Genomic DNA, 17,512 nt, shown 5'->3' with positions numbered 1-17,512 from the left:
GAGATTTAGGTTAGACATTAGGAAAAATTTGTACGGTGAAAGGGTTGTCAAAGACTGGAGCAGGCCACCCAGGGCAGTGCTTGAATCGAACATCCTTGGAAGTGTTTAAAAGCCATCTAGAGATGGTGGGCAGGGACATGGTTTAGAAGTGGGCCTGGTACAGTTAGGTAACAGTTGGACTTACATGTTCTGAAAGGTCTTTTGCAACCATAATGATTCTATGATTCTGTTAATGACAACTGGTCTTCCCTGCTGTTTGCCTTGTGGATGTTCTCTCGTAAGGAAAGCCAGAGCTGGAAGTTGATTTCCCTGTCTGGTTGCCCATAGCCTTTCCTTTTATTGCAGTATTTAGAGCTCTTTTCAGATGTTACCTCTCAAAACTCTTGAGTGGTCCCATTCAGCTCTCAACGCTGTAATATTGTGTTCATACATTTAGTTCATCAGACGCCCTTTGCAGACTTCTCCAGGAGTTCCTCTAGCCTACAAATCACAGCCTGGCCATTCATGAGGGTTTTTCCTCTGTCACAGACTTGTGTAGAACTTGGAGCAGTTGCCAATCTGGCTAAAGGAAAACCAGAATGGATTGCCCAGCTGGTTAATTCCGTGTTCTGGAGCGGGTCAGCCTTGACATTTAGGTCATATCACATCTGATTAAGTTGATTGTCAACTTTCATGTACGTCTCTCTGGTTTTTGTTTTGTTTTGTTTTGTTTTGTTAATCAACAAATCCCTTCTAGAAATGTTGTTGCCTGAAACACAGTGACATTGTCTTCTGTTATGTGTTGCGTTGCACTCAGCACTTAAAGCTATCGCTTTCCTAACCTCACACAGCTAATTCTGGCTGTTTTGCTTGTGTTCTGGTTTTATGCAGACTAATGGCTGATCGAGTGCTTGTGATTGGCAGTGGAGGGAGAGAGCATGCGCTGGCCTGGAATTTGGCCCAGTCCCCACATTTAAAACATGTGTTTGTTGCTCCAGGAAATGCAGGAACAGCGGACAATGGAAAAATTTCCAATTCAGGTAAAACAAAACAGAAAGGTTTTAAGTTTTAAATTTTACTCAGCCACTAATTTGTCCTATTCATTGATCTGAAACCACAGCTGTTAATGTTAAAGGATTATCATTATGACTATTTTTAAGGTTTGGGACATGTGAAATACGATCATAGGGATGCAGTTAGGAAGAAAAAAATGCACGAGTGAAGCCCTGTGCAACTGCCACAGGTGTGATATCCTTTAGCTTTGGGGATGGAGGATGCAGCCAAAACTCCATCTGTCCAGTGTGTGTTCCTCTGGGAACACAACTCAGGATAGCTGCTGTGGTTCCGCAGCCTAGCAGCTTGGAAGGGGTGGTGATTTCTGTTGGTAAGCACTGCAGTTCAACAGCTGGTTGGTGAACAGCTAAGGAGTGCCTGAAGCCAATACCAGCATCTGAAGTCCTAAATTCACTACAATATTCTTAGAAGAGCATTCAAGCCCTGTGACCCCTACAAATTTTGGTGAGAATACTTTCTCACCTGAAATAGTCAGCCATAGAAAACCATTAATTCCTTTGTCTTAGTGGCATCAGAAAGGCAGAATTGTTTTCAGATGTTTCTCTTTTTGTACTGCCTGCCTGTTTTGAAGCTTCTTGCTTAATATGTTAAGCTCTAACTGACTGTAATTGAAACTATTCATAGTTATTAGTTTTGAGAAATCAGGCTGAAGGTATTTCAAATTAAGCGTCCAAAACTACATGCTGCATTTAAAAAAAATACAGGTCTAAGACGCTTGCCTGGAGGCACACAGTGAATCAGTATAAAACCAGAGGTAATTACTCAGAGATTCCTGTCTTAAGTCCTTTGTATAACAGATCCTGAATTAGGTACTCCTTTAAACAACTGACTTAAGTTTCCACTTTAAAATGTGATAACATATGCAATTAAAGTTAACATAGTATGCATGTGAACATGAACTATATACGTCAATTTTCTGCGTTTGTATTTGTATGTAAGATCTTTCTGTGTTACCGTCTCATGTGGAAACATGAATCCTGTCAGATTCTTGTACAGCAGGTAATTGTTGTATTTAATTTCACTGGAATGTTTACAGACTGTTTAAATAACTTTGTCCTTAATTTCTTTGACTATTCACAGTATCATAAGTATTTCTTTTGTTCTATTTGTCCTGTGAGGAGAAGGCCCAAGGAAAAGCCTGAGAGGAAAGTCCTATTTTTCCTTCTCGTCCCAGAAAGTAAAAAACAAATCTTTACCCTTGTGGATTCAATGCCAGTCTATATGGCCTGCAGAATGTTAATGTCAGTATTTTTTTGCAAGCACTGTCTTAAAAACTGCTGCAGGTTTCTCTCAACTTGTTATTCCATAAAAATAGTGCACCCTCAACAGTGGAAAATATTTGAGCGTATGCATAATAGTGCTCGAGCCAGATCCCAGTCAGTACCATGTGTACTAAAATATTTTCTTCTAGAATATGGGCTCACATGCAATTTGGGAGAGAAGTCCTCAGCCAACCAGGAGGTGGGAAGAATCTTTGAAGATTTTGACTTCTTTGATTTTTAAGTAAAACAATTTGTCTTATCTGCTCAGGCATTTTAGTCCTACCACTGGGGTCGAGATTTTAACTCAGGGGAGAAAATAGAAAACAGCTTTACAGAAGCATGTGAGTCCTGTTATATTGTTTGAATCTGGGCAACAATGTGAAATTGCTACCATTGTTCCTGTGGTTTTTGGTATAATCAAGATTTGGCTCTGAAAATTCTTCATCCTCCCGTTATGGTTCACATGATTGCCTTTAATTAGGCTGGTTCTCAGATGATTTCTGAAACATGCAAAGGTGAGTTTAAAATTATAACTAACCTTAAATCCTCCAAACCTTGCCCTTATCTGAGTAAAAAAAAAAGTTTTCATGGTTGATTTGAGTCAATAATTGTTTCTGACAATAAAGACAGATTTAGGTTGAGTGACTAAATACAGTTTTATATTCAGTTTATATTTCATTAGCAAGGCGGTTCTGGTGCCAAAAGTGTACAGAGTGGCTTGCTGAATGCAGAGATAGACTTCTGTGTGTCTGTGAAAGGACTTTGGCATCCTGACACCTCCTTCCATCACATTTTAGCTCTCAGTGTAACTTTTACTCTTAGCTTGAAGCTCTAGCTTTGAAAACCTTGGTCCAAGGTCCTTCTATCTGGTTCAGAAGGAATGTTTAGCTGTCATTTTGAGAAATGAAACGCAGCTACAAAAATGTCCCCTTTGTCTACATCCTGACTAAAAGGATGGGGGGAAAGTTAAAATTACGTATTAACAATGTGATTTATTCCTTTCCATTTGTTACTAGGACATTTTCACATCGTGGAAATCTTGCACCATATTCAATGTTGATTTCACTAGTAGATCAGTCCTGCAGTGAGACAATTTGTGATGACAAGTGCAGTCGCCTTTAGAGGCTCTTTACTTTCGCTGCTCCCCTTCTCATGGATTGATCTTGCAGGAAACAGGGATCTTCCCTCTTCAGTTGCGCACCAGAGCTTCCACTCTCTTTGGTCAGGATCTCTTCTTCTCCAGCTGCTTTCACAACAGCCCCATGGGACTGAGAGACAAGACTGACCTTTATGTTAATCAGTCCTTTAAAGCCAAGGTGTTACACTTTTGTTTTTGCTCTCTTGTGAGCCAGAAGTCAATGGACATGAATTTGCACATGGAAGTCAAAGGCCTTGGCTTCTCCTTACTTACAAATGTTGGTGGAACCAAATAATTGAAATGTTAAATAGGCATCAAGGAGGTAATTTTGGTTAGTGCTCAGTCTCTTCCCCCACTCCACCCAAATAGGGCGAATGTGTAACCAAAATGCAGGTTTCAGATGTCTGCATTCATGCCAACTCTTAGGCAGAAATAGCTGCTTCTCTTGTGGAAGCAGGCAGTTTATCTTCACAGGGTGGCAGGAGCACATCAGGCACCCCCACAAAATCGTGTCTGTTTGTCCAGCAGAAGCTGCTGCATTACTGCCTCGCATTTCTCTCCTGTTGCTTCCCCAGAAGCTGGCTAGAAGAGTCCGTCAGCTCCTGGTGTGCTTGCCAGTACAGTCACCAACAGTAGATCACAGACAAAACTTAAAGAGAAGTAGTCCACCTGTGAGGAAGGTCTGTGCCACACCATGCTCCCTTTGCCAGCTTCGTGCCCTGACATGTTAGTCCCTTCCCCGCAGGGGCAACCAGTCCACCCTGCAACGTACTTGCCGCTTTTTTGGCTCTCTCCATGTTCGTGTTCCCATGCTCCATAGACCTTGGCTTTATTTATTCTTGATAAAAGCAGTGGAATTGCATTGCCCTTGCGTAAATTTTTTATCACGGGGCTTGACATTATTGTCTTTCACGCAAGCCTTTTCTTCTGTGTACGCAGTTTTGGCATTCCAAGTATCGTCATATTAACTGTTTGTTTATGGAAAGGTAACGGTCGTAAAAACCTAAGACCAAATATCCTTACCCATACTTACAGGCCCTGCCTTTATTAAGTTAAGCCTAAGTTGTGGATGCCTCCTCCCTGGAGGTGTTCAAGGCCAGGTTGGATGAGGCCTTGAGTAACCAGATCTAGTTGAGAGGCGCCCCTGCCTGTGACAGGGAGGTTGGATTAGATGATCTCTAAGGTCCCTTCCAGCCTAGGCCATTCTATGATTCCAATGTAAGAAAAAATGTTCAGATTCCCCTTTGTTTCAGTGTGTCAGTTTAGTGTGGCCATTTTCAGCTCGCACTACAGAAGGGAAAAAGAAGAGAAAGCAGTTGCAATCCTACCACCAGCCACTTGTCGCTGTCCTTATGCCATGCTGGCATGAGTAGGTATAAAGCTTCATGGTGACCCTACGCAGGGAGGAGACTGACTGAAAAAATAAATATATATATTTTGCTTGTGAGTTATTTTTCACTTGGATGCCTGGCAATTCTTCTTGTGCTGGCAAACAGGGCATTTTTAGAGATGAGGCCAGTTTATGGTATGGTAGTCTAGGGGAACCTCAAACTTTTTTTCTCACCTTGAAGGACAAGGTGTGTTGACAGTGCATGTCAAACCACAGCGTTTGGCTTGGAGGTGTGGTGGTGTAGTTTGGTCCAAGCCTTGCGTGTAAGTCACTGTGTTAGAGTATGCCTCACTCTTCCGGATTCTCAGTGACCCGCCATTGAGGAATGGGAGACTGGTGAAAATACTGCTTCACTGTTATGTGATAAATAAGTGCTAAGCAACAGTACTGAACGCAGTCTTACCACCCTTTTTGTATCTTCGACAGCTGTTCCAGTCAGCAATCATGCTGCAATTGCCCAGTTCTGCAGAGATCAGGAGATCAAGCTGGTTGTGGTTGGTCCAGAGGTTCCTCTTGCTGCTGGTAAGAGAAAGCAACCTAAAATTCATAGCCTTCGTAATTTAGGAAGAAAAGTATATTGTAGTCCCTGTCTTCTCTGTACCTCTCAACAGTATTTGAGTGTCTTCAGTAGGAGTGGAAACATCTTCCATTGCAGTTTCCCTGAAATTCGGGGCTGTGATGAAAATTAATTTCTGAAAGGTATTGTGTGAGCAATATAACAGTTAAAATATCCTTAACTGTTGAGTTTCTTTTTTAGTGCTTGGGATTAGTAAAAGAGGTATCAAAGTGTTTCGATATAGGAAGCTTCACTAGAGTTTTGATTTTTCTATGGAGTTTTCCTTTTTTTTTAGAAATAATAATATTTTGAGACTTGGTAAAAAAAACCACATTTATAAACATGCTGATATTTTTCCTGTGTTAACTTTTTACATGATCAATAGTGGTAATCTTCATGAAAGACTAATGTCAACTTTTCAGCTAAAAATTATAATAAACCAAGGGGATATTGCCATCTCTTACGAAAGGCAGCAGATCTTTCTAGCCCTAGATATAACAGGGTTACCTGCTCCTGACTAGAGTGAAGAGTGCATCTAAGACTCATCTGGTAAAATAGGTGCTGGGTAGATATATATGGCTTATCATTCCTGATATATATGGCTTATCATTCCTGACATTCTTGTTGCAACAAATCAGTGTATCTGTAGACTTGGACTACCTGAGTCTTATAAATCATTTGATGATTTACAACTTTTATTTTTTGTGTTCATTTTTAGGAATTGTTGATGACTTGACAGCGGCTGGAATAAGGTGTTTTGGTCCAACAGCAAAAGCAGCTCAGCTGGAGTCCAGTAAGAGCTTTTCCAAAGCCTTTCTGGATCGTCATGAGATCCCAACTGCAAGATGGAAATCTTTTACTGATCCTAAAGCAGCATGTAGTTTTATTAACAGGTAAAATTCTTGTCATTTTAGCAATGTTTTTTTAGACCAATCTACAGTATGCTAGATATCCAAACCAAACAAATGATTGCTAATGTACCAATACTTTCGGTGGCAATGGAACATCCACAGAAGTTCTAAAGGATAATCTAACGTTACACTATCACACTGCAGTAAGTCTGATAATTAAATGGTTGTGATTTACTGCTCTAAAATGAAAATAGACTTCTATTACTTATTGCTCTAAAATGAAAATATAGATCAGTGTTCAGTTTACAGGAGAATATAGGACAAGCTTTTATTTATTTTTTTTTTCAAATTGTCTACTGTGGAAACCCAACTTGCAGTTTGGTAGTCATATGTTCTGCCTTCTTTGTACATTTTCTCCATGAATATAAATTCTACATTGGAGACCTATGCAGCAAATGATGATCTACTCATCAGAATACAATCCAGGTGACCCCAAAATGATACAACAGTAAATTATTAAAAGGAAGGCAACCTTTCAGAATAGCAATGAAATTCAGTGGTGTGGAAAAAACAGGAAGCAGAAATCCTTTACAGGCATGCATAATAAGAGAAGCTTGATTTTGATTTGTATGTTATTCAATTAGGTAAAATGGTTGCTATGAACACTAATAAGTATTTTGATCTTTCAACTGTTGAAATGTTCAAAATGCATATAAAATATATTTGCAGTGCAGAGTGTTTACTGTTGGATCTCTCTTCTCTGTCTTTGAAGTGCAAACTTCCCTGCTTTAGTTGTAAAAGCTAGTGGCCTGGCAGCTGGCAAAGGAGTAATTGTGGCTTCAAACAAGGAAGAAGCCTGCAAAGCTGTTACCGAAATCATGAAGGTGAGTAGAAATGTCATATGCACTAACCGCAGAAACTCCCACACAAAGGAAGTTGTTAACCATCTCAGAGTCTCAAAGATATTCTTTATTTCTATGTAATAGGAACTGGGCTAAAAGATATCACATCTTTTACTGATTATTTGGACAGCTATGAAGCTCTGTTGTATTTATTGCTTTCTAGGCATAGTTCCTGGAGACTGAATTAAAATAGTTTTTAATCAAAACCCACACTTATTTCCATATTGATTTCCTTTTTTTTTTCTTACCATTTGAGGCTGCTGCTATCAAACAGGCACTACAGTGCTGTGGTATTAACACTGTGATTAAGCTGCATCTTAACAAGCAACATCAGCTTTAGGTCACAGAGCACTTAAATGTGCAGTAAAATTCCAGTGGAATTATTTCAGGTTAAGTATACATTTAGGTAGGATATTCAACATCTGACCATCTGAAGGGAAACAAAATGAAATTATTTCATCTCAACGGTTAGGAGCACAGAGCTGGAAAATAAGACACATGCAGGTCAGGTCCTCAGCTGGTATGGGCAGCACAGCGGGTTACAGTTCAGTGGAGCTGCTGTGCTGGTTCATCAGAGGCATTATCTGACATACTTGTGTTTCAAGAGTCAGAATATAGGGTCTGCAGTCACATTTTGGTGTGTGTGTATGGTTATTGGACAAATATATGTCTTAACGTGTGGTCCAGTGTCTTGAACAAAAGAAATGTGTGTTAGAGAGTCATACAGGCCCACAAAATTATCTCACCAGTGTGGGTTGATTGTTCTTAATTGTCTGAATATGCAGCCAGTGTTAAACATTGCACTGGAATATGAAAATATTGCCCCCTTCCAATGTATTGTATAGAGTTTCACTTTCTTATAAAGTAAAAGTTCACATTATAGACTTAACAGTCACTGCAATTAATCTCAGTATCATGGGTGCAAACGTCGGAACGTAGAGTGTGAGGAATTGTTCAGCAAGTCATAAATGTAGTCTGTAGTTTAAAAATATTCAAGCATAAAATCTGCATTTATTGAAGAATAAACGGAAAATAAAAGCAAAGATTTTACAAAAGCTGACGTACCCAGGGTGGAAAGAGTTGATTAATAGTCTCAAAACTGTGCTGCATTTTTCTTGCTGTATTAAAAATATTTTTTCTTGTTGCATTTTGAAACTGAAACAGAATAAAGAGACTTTGTTTTTACTGTAGGATAAGACTTTTGGCACAGCTGGAGAAACTGTTGTTGTTGAAGAACTTCTTGAAGGAGAAGAAGTTTCTGTAAGTGTGCATCTCACTGTAAAACTTTGATTATACCTGTTTTAAACTATTGAGGAAACACTTTTTAAGTACCTACAGCAGGGATGTGTGGTATTTTATTATTTCAGTTCAGAACATTTACCTGTTTATAAATAAAATTGTATTAATTAAAGACAGATGTGTTAAGAACCAAACTTTCTGCTGTCAGTCTTGAAAAGAGAAGACTTCAGGGGGACCTAATAGCTGCCTTCCAATACCTGAAGGGAACCTACAGGAAGGCTGAGGAGGGACTTTTTACAAGAGTGTCCAGTGATAGGACAAGGGGAAATGGGTTTAAGTTGAAGGAGAATAGTTTTAGACTGGATCTTAGGAAAAAATTCTTCAGTATGAGGGTGGCAAGACTTTGGAATAAATTGCCCAGAGATGTTGTGGCTACCCCCTCCCTGGAGGTGTTCAAGGCCAAGTTGGACAGAGCCTTGAGTAGCCTGATCTAGTTGAGACACGTCCCTGCCCATGGCAGGGAGGTTGGACTAGGTGATCTCTAAGGTCCCTTCGAACCTAGGCCATCCTATGATTCTTTGACAATAATTCAAATTAAATAAAAAATAACCCAAACAGAAATCAACTGTTGCCAATTAGAAAAAAAAAGTCAAACTTTAATAATGTTAAGTGTCACTGAGTGCACAGTTCTGTTCTATGATTTCTCTGACAGCAAAGACAGTAGAAGCCCTTTTCTCATTGCTCCCTCTTCAGTGCTACTTGCCTTTGATTCAGTTACATTAGTTACCCATTTGTGAAGCTACAACCTAAAGGTCTTTTTTCAAAGAAAGCAACACCGCTGCCTTGCATGTTTTTCTGAGTTCTGGTTCAGAGCCCTGTGCCATTTGAGTCGGTACAGATAACAGGATGGTGAAGTGCAGAGCAAAGCGAGGAGTGGTCGGGAGTAAGGGCAGGTGGAGACTTTCTTTAATTGGCTTTGCTGATGACGGGAATGTGCGAGGGAGCAGTGAGCTTCTTTGGAGCGAGGGAACAGTCAACTCAAGACAGGCGCAGGCAAGATCCTCTTTAACCAGTTTCATCACCACAGATATTGCGCTGTGGAATTGCACCAGGGGACAAAGGACCTGGAACCGAAGGCTGTTGAATGTTTTGACAGCGTTGATTTACTCTGCAGATGTGGGGAGGACATTTCCTTCATTTTAAGCTAATCCAGCTCCTTTGTTTCAAAAAGCGTATCTGATTTAATTAGCAGAGCATGAAAGAGAGAAGGAGGATTAGAGGTTGGGTTTTGAGGTGGCAGGGCAACTTGACACCTGCCTCACACAATGTACAGCAGCCAAGTACCAGCTCAGGTTCCCGAGTCCTGGAGCTGGAACTAACTTATGCTGGATGTTGTGAACACTCATCTTGGAGGTGGTGGTATTTATAAAGTAAGCGACCATCTCCAGCTGTTGCCAGTCTTTACTCATAGTCTGGTTTCCTGCCCGATACAAAGAAATTAGATACACAGATACTGGTCATCCTTATTCCTTCCTGGTTTGCTTGACCTTTTGGGGAACTAGAGGGTTATCCAGATCTTCATTCTTTGTTGGAAAGTATATAATTGCTCTTAATTACTCCTTAGAATACTATCAGACTTACTGTAATACAACACTAATATAAACATACAGTTAAAGGGTTTATTTCTATGATGACGGACAGCAATGAAGAAAACATACTGCTTGTGTGGCACCTTCCACAAGTGACTGCAGTTTTTAATATATCGATATTTTGGCATTTGGGGATTTTGTAGGGGAGTCCTTGCTTGTTTTTTAATTACCATTATAAAATGGCTTTTAGTACTCCTAGCAGTAGTCCAGACAATGAACATCGTCATCCAGCTACAGGAGATGCCAGCAGGCTTGTTTTTGTGGAGATACTGAGGATTAAAGCATCTGCGATAAGTAATTTATAAATAATTCATAAGTAAATAGTTTTATCAACAAGGAAAAGGAAATCTTGAAAGGAATGTAATGCCTTCCTTCCGGGGAAGGGGGAGGAAGAGGGAGGGAAGAAGCAGCTTCCATCATGAAGTATTTTAAATTTTTTTAACCTTTTGAGGATTTCTTTTCAGTACAACTACTGATGTTATGCTATAATTTTTATATATTATATTAAGGTTAGTTTCTGTAGGAAGGTCATACAAAACGAGGCACTGCTTCCCGATGAAAAGGGAAATGTTTAGAATATTGAAGGTTGTTTTATCAGGGAGATGGAATTTATACTCTTAAATATACATTTGCAATACTGGAAATCAAATATAGTTGCACTTTTTGCACATAATTTTAATCATGCACTGGAATTTTAATTCTTCTTCTTGTTTTCCAGTGCTTATGTTTCTCTGATGGCGTCACCATTGCTCCCATGCCTCCAGCCCAGGACCACAAGCGATTAATGGATGGAGATGAAGGCCCTAATACCGGAGGGATGGGAGCTTATTCCCCAGCACCTCAGGTAAAAATGTATTAATGAGGAGATATTTCACTACAGCTGCACTGGCATTGGAAACTACGAGTAAAAGCTCTACTACTTTCAATACTACAGCTACAGTATTGAAGCATGTGTGAATTTTCAGTTCCACCGTGATGAACAGGAAGGAGAGGATGGAAAGAGTTGCCTAAAACGTAGTCACGTAAAGTCCACAACTTAATAAATTTATTTCTCTAGAGAGGAGGATATTTCTACTGAATTGCTTTTCATTATAAGGGTGGAAGTGTTGTTAGTTGTGCATCCTTAAGTGTTACGAAATACTCATCATTAGAACTAAGTGCTAAAGTGCTAAACCCCACATTTTTATCTTGTCCTGAACTAAGCAAAAGATGATTTTTTTGCTGTGGCTTAAGATAGTTTGGTTATTGTATTTGCAAAAGGACTTACTATGTTTTCTATTCACCTGTTATGGCCAGTGATTTTTTCTTTTTTTTTATTTAAAAAAAATATGGGGTTTGTTCCTCTAAAAGCTGTTAATTTTGTTTATTGAATAAAATTTGACCACTGGTAACTATACTCACAGTGTGACTTGCTTTTGGGAGGCCTTATCTAAATTTCAGTGTACCTGTGCAAACAGTTTGTTCCAATGAAGCCGGTGGGATTGCCTGCACATTTAGATCTGAGCATGGAAAAGCATCTGAAGAAATGCAAATAGTTGTATTAATGTCATGATATGTTGTTATGAGGAGAGAGAAAATAATATTAGCTTTGCTTTGTATGAACTGGTTTAGATTGAGCAAGAGACCATCCAAGTGTTCTGCTTGGCTCTTAAAAATGCTCGCCATCACAGTAGGAAAAATCACGCACTCCCTTTTAACAAACACTGTCTTCTAATCCTGTTTTGTTAGATTTCTAAAGATTTACTGCAGAAAATAAGGGATACTGTTCTGCAGAAAACTGTTGATGGCATGAGGAAAGAAGGTGTCCCCTATTTGGGTAGGTACAAAAGTTTGGGGGTTTTAATCATAAAAAGACTTTTTTACATTGTCTTCTTTATAGGTCTAATTCACTCTGTAAATTAAGGAAGATAACTCTGATTTATTTGGAAACTGGGTTTGGTATCAATGTCTTCATTTAGAGTCCATGGAAATCAATGGATATCATTTCATTAATTGTGGATAATTGTCAAATAAGAAAGAACAGAAAGGAAAACATTGGAAAATAAGCTGCAAAATTGTAACTACAGCTATTTCTGCCTTTTTTATTTTTAACACTTCTCAGGTGTTAACATCTTACATTTAAATGAGCACAAATGGCATCTTTTTTTAATGCTATTATGAATATATTCAAAACAAATGACCTGTACAGTTACTTAGATATCTTTTTATATGTTTTTTTATTCTAGGTGTGCTTTATGCTGGATTAATGCTTACCAAAGATGGACCTAAAGTTCTCGAGTTTAACTGCAGATTTGGTGACCCAGAATGTCAGGTGAGTTATTCTGTAGGTAGATACAGTTTGGTGTTACGGGAGGAGGAAAGTCTGTTATCATCTACCATTATTGTTAACCAACTAATGCACTGAGATTTAAAATACTTGGTGTGTTTGTGCAAGACAGAAGGTCTGTTACGAAATTGTTCCATTCCAGAGAAGATTTCAGCAGGTTATACTCAAGATTTGAGCTTTACAAGGGTAAACCTGAGTGAAACTCAGTGCTTTCCTGTCTTTTCTGTAAAGGAGTTGGGTTTATTTTTTTAGCTTTATTAAAGAAGTGAACACTTCTTTTCCCCAGTCCTTTTTGACAAGTGAAACAAAACCCTGCATTTCAAAGAAGAGTACTTTTAAAGGTATGTTCATTATATACACTATGTACATAATATATGTAATATTATCTGTGAAAAAAACATTATATGAACAGATTTATTTAATGTTATTTTTGCAGTTGCATCAGTATTTTTAAAATCTCAGTGAAGAAAACGTAACAATGTGCATTGTTTTCTTTAATTTGCTAATCTGTATTTTTGTAGGTAATTCTTCCACTGCTGAAAAGCGATTTGTATGAAGTTATGCAAGCGGTTATCAATAAAAAGTTGTCTAGTTCCATGCCAATTTGGTTTGAAGACAGTGCAGCTGTGACAGTGGTCATGGCAAGCGAAGGGTATCCAGGAACCTATCCCAAGGGTTTGGAAATAACAGGTAAATAGAGCAGGAGCAACTGCAGAAGTCTTGTTCCTCTCCTGCCCTGTCTCCACTCTCTCTTTTGCGAGATGAAGGTGAATCAGTGTAAGTTACCTTCGTCAACCCTGTAGAACTTGTGGTTATGCGTTAGTAAGAGAAGCGAAGGGTATCCAGGAACCTATCCCAAGGGTTTGGAAATAACAGGTAAATAGAGCAGGAGCAACTGCAGAAGTCTTGTTCCTCTCCTGCCCTGTCTCCACTCTCTCTTTTGCGAGATGAAGGTGAATCAGTGTAAGTAGATCTTGTAGAACTTGTGGTTATGCGTCAGTAAGAGACGACTGCATTTTCACACATCAAAGTTTATTGGTAATTCAGCTGTCGCATTTTCAGTTCTCTGATCACTGATTCTCAATATAATGTTGATGCTGATACCTTTTATGGTCTCCATGCCAGTGAAGTATAAAATCCAACTAGAAATAGGAGTTGTATGCAGATATTTGAGCTAAATGCCTCTTTCTGTGCCTCTGAGCATACAAGTAGCAGACTTATCTCTCCTCAGAATGTAGTTTTTACAAATTTATTTCCCACCATGATTATGCTGAATTCGATTGCAATTTTTAGACACAATCAACACATGTCGAATATCTGTTCATTTGTAATGTAACAGAGAATGTTCTAATCCACTGATTTTTCTGCATTTATGTTCTTAAACAACTATAGGACTGTCTAAGGCTAAGCAGCTGGGATTGGAGGTGTTCCATGCAAGCACAGCCCTGAAGGATGGCAAAGTGGTGACTAGTGGAGGAAGAGTCCTTACGGTAACTGCTATTCACGACGATCTAATGACAGCACTGCAAGAAGCCAACAAGGGAGTAGCAGCCATCCACTTCAAGGGTGCCATTTATAGAAAGGACATTGGCTATCGGGCTATAGCTTTCCTGAGACAATCCAGGTAGATATTTGAAATACTTGAAATTGAAATAACTGATGTTAAAGGGTCTTAAAAGCATCACTAGTGTAGATTAACAAACTGGTGTTGGTATTGTGTATAACAAATTTTAACTACCATCCTTGTACACAATCTAAGTGAGAGCAGCCAAGGATGGGACAGGCTTTTTGATGGCGCTCTCATCCACGTTCTTATTCTCCCAAGTCTGAGTTAAACTACAGTAATAACCACAGAGGAATAACTTGTACTGTTGCTATCGGTTAGATCTGTTTCAGTGAAGGTGAACTTCTGGTTCTTGGGCTTTAAACTATAGCTTTTGCTCTAGATTTTTACTGTCCATAAATCTAATATGAATATAATGAAATGTATGCATGAACAAAAGTTTGAGCGATTCTGTTGGTTCATCTCAGAGTTTTTAGAAATGGCTAAAATGGTCTTAAAACACCTTCCTTGCTGGGATATGTGTTTTAATGGAGTAGCTGGCTAGGAACGTGAGTAGGTTTTAACTGCTCCTTTTTATTATTATTCCTTTTATTTTCACAGTGTTCAGTTTAACAGTCTTGAGACAATATGAGTGTGGGTTAGTTTTTAAAGCAGTGTGTCCTACTGTCTCGCTAATGTTACTAACTGCTTCTTGCAGGTTTTTAGATCCATTTTTTTCCTAATAAGAAGCATATCTGCCTATCTATGCTCCAGTTGGCTCAAAACATAACTTTTGATAATAGGTTATTTTGTAGTCTCTGCAGCATATTAGGAAGAGTTCTATTTTTCCTGACAGTTTATACTGATTAGTATATTGTAAAATTATGGTCAATAAACTTACTAAATGAACAAGGGCGTTTGTATTTAGTCTTCTTTCTTCCTCAGGTACCGTGCACCTTTTGAGAAATTTACATGCACATCTGTAATTGGTATTCATATTGCGGTAGAAAAAAATTCAGGTCAGCGTGTGAGGCGAAAGAGGAAGGTACTTTAATGAGCAGTTCTCTAAAACACCAAGTTCATGGGCCACAACCAGCAAGTGTCTCAACTGGAGTGCCTGTATGCTGGGAGGATCCAGAGCTTGTGAAGGAGACTCCTGAGAACTGTTTACAGCCAGCACAGGTTTTGCTGTCCTTGAGTCTGCACCAGGTTTTGCCCTGACGTCCTAAAGTTGGAAGAACAGGCAGTCAGGCACGTTTCGCTGTGGTCCCTGTGTTGCAGGCAGCTGAGGAAGGGCGATGGCTGGCTCTGGATAGTGGGGGACGTGCCTCCTCTTGGCAGTTTTGCAGGATTAAGGCCTATGCTTTTCACTTTTGTGAAAATATCTAGAATATTTATTTAGTAAAAAATAGTCAAGAAAATGTACATATTCATTTAAAAAGTCCTTTAAAAAATAATTTTAAAAGCCTGACTCGTGCCACTGGCAGTGCAGAAATAATAACTGGTTAACTGGAGTGAGATATATTTGGTACAACTAGTAATTAAAAGTCATTAAAATCACTGTCTCCAAAATGAAAAGGTCCTTCTGCAAATATGGGATGGTACTTATTGTTCCCAGTCACTCGTACAGACAAACAAGTTGCATATACCAGTTTGCACTGAGTGTATTTTCTATATTTTATGGCTGTAGATAAAAAAACATCCAGAGCTTGTGGACATTTCTTTCTAGATTGCCAAAATGGACCTTAAGAACTTAGGCCTTTTAAAATAAACTTTAAACTATATACTTTCATCGAAATCCTGCTTATGGAAAAAAAAGAGGTGTGGCTGGTTTTGTAGTGGTATTCCAGGTGATAAGGAGAAGCAACCTTTAAGCTACAGTTGTAAAACTCTCGAAGTATCATAGAGGACTATCGATTTATGTGATACTTGTGCTTTGAAAAGCTAACTTGAGCTTGATCCTGCATGGTGCTGAGGTGTTCCGATTTAGCAGTGCATTTTTGTGTATGTTTTGTTTTGAGCATAAGAACTGTACTACTGACACCAAGGATTCAAACCTTGCAAAATCAGATCCACTCATTTTGCCCCATTGGGATGTTTGCTTGGTTTTTCTCTTGGTTTTTGACTGGATAGCGTGTGATGCTGCTTCTCTGATGCTGTCTTCAGGAAATCTGGAGCTATTTGAATCTTCAAGATATCTGCAACCATTTGAATACTGCTTATGGCAGACTCTCTGTGGTACAAATCCATGAAGTGTAGTTTCTTTTGTGTAATACTCCCTATCTTGAGGTGTATGTCTGAGGTCAGGTGTCAAGCAGCAAAAAGATTAACCTTTGAGCCACTGAGCCTGCCTGAAATGAGTACTGCAATACTTAGAAGTCATTTTAGGTGAGCAAAGTTACTGTACAAGCGGGAAAATAGTGGTACTTGACAGCAGAGTAGGATTCTGAATAGTTAATCCCCTTAGTGATGCCACGTTGTAAAGAAGTAAATGCATGTTTGTGCGTTTAGCAATCAATTGCCATCACAATTTTTTAAACATTATTTCAGAGGCCTGACTTACAAAAACAGTGGGGTAGACATTGCAGCAGGCAATACTTTGGTTCAGAAAATTAAACCGCTAGCCGCAGCCACGTCACGGTCAGGTAAGACTTGTACTTTCTACTCCTGTTTGAGTCACTTCATGGCATGATACAAAAGCTCATACTTCTGTGTTCTGCATGTTTCTAGATTACTCAAGAAATACCTGTGGTAACAAAATGCACGTGATTTCTTCAAAATGTACTTCAGTAAATTTACAGAATTTCTTCCCAAAACAACTCTATAAACGATTAATCTCCTGTATGTCATGAACATTAGAGATGAACAAAGGATGAATGCAAGCAAACCTACCACTTAGTGCTGGTTTTGATTACATAGGTTATTATTTCTTGCTCAGTGAACTCTACAATTTTTGTAAATGACTGTTTAGAAAGGTGTGCCAGATGTAGAAATCCTCAGAGATACTGTCTATTACTTGAGATAGGTACGGAAGATGCATTTTTTACTTAGTTAAAACAGAGTCAGTTCATCCTTTTTTTGTTGTAATCTCAGGCACATGTTGCTGTAGCAAGTTCTTGTAATTATTTTGATAAATTTAAAATATCATCCATTTCTGAAATAACCCTTTTTACTTCAAATTAATTGAGAACCTTCAAATGATGTCAGAGATACATAGAGAGAAAAATACGGATGCATACACATGCGCTAATACAACTAGTAATTTCTTAGCATTCATAATATTTTCTACTCATATTTGTTTCACTCTTAGAAGTTAACCAATTTTAGTTTTAATATTCGTAAGATCCTTACCTGTCATGACCAATCTTAGGAACAAGGAGTCATAATGTATTGTCAGTAACAGAATTAATAGATAAGAAACTTCAGTTGGAAAGTGCCTAGTTACCATCTTTTCTCAGGAGGCAGTGGCCTTCGGTCTGTTACCCCAATACCTTTTCTGTTTTTTAAAAAAAATACTAAGTGCAAGAGTGAAATATATCAGTCATAGTAATTATTGAATGTTCAATCTCAAAGTTTTGGATTTTTAACCTTAGGTAGTAATGA

General features: G+C 38.7%; 1 protein-coding gene across 1 annotated transcript in view; it reads left to right on the top strand.

The window, feature by feature from the left end:
- Positions 1 to 874: 874 nt before the first annotated feature.
- GART (phosphoribosylglycinamide formyltransferase, phosphoribosylglycinamide synthetase, phosphoribosylaminoimidazole synthetase) overlaps positions 875 to 17,512 on the top strand; it is a 30,787-nt gene continuing 14,149 nt past the window's right edge. The window contains exons 1-11 of the mRNA XM_009877062.1: positions 875 to 1,019; positions 5,270 to 5,365; positions 6,118 to 6,292; positions 7,023 to 7,134; positions 8,344 to 8,412; positions 10,759 to 10,884; positions 11,769 to 11,856; positions 12,266 to 12,351; positions 12,888 to 13,056; positions 13,759 to 13,990; positions 16,460 to 16,554. Of these exons, the coding sequence (XP_009875364.1) occupies positions 875 to 1,019; positions 5,270 to 5,365; positions 6,118 to 6,292; positions 7,023 to 7,134; positions 8,344 to 8,412; positions 10,759 to 10,884; positions 11,769 to 11,856; positions 12,266 to 12,351; positions 12,888 to 13,056; positions 13,759 to 13,990; positions 16,460 to 16,554 (1,393 nt within the window). The remainder of the gene's footprint in view (positions 1,020 to 5,269; positions 5,366 to 6,117; positions 6,293 to 7,022; positions 7,135 to 8,343; positions 8,413 to 10,758; positions 10,885 to 11,768; positions 11,857 to 12,265; positions 12,352 to 12,887; positions 13,057 to 13,758; positions 13,991 to 16,459; positions 16,555 to 17,512) is intronic.

The sequence above is a fragment of the Apaloderma vittatum genome, unplaced genomic scaffold (genome assembly GCF_000703405.1).
Source record: "Apaloderma vittatum isolate BGI_N311 unplaced genomic scaffold, ASM70340v1 scaffold1069, whole genome shotgun sequence".
NCBI lineage: Eukaryota > Metazoa > Chordata > Aves > Trogoniformes > Trogonidae > Apaloderma > Apaloderma vittatum.
Note: the sequence above shows the minus strand (reverse complement) of the source record. Positions and strands in the feature narration are given on the sequence as shown.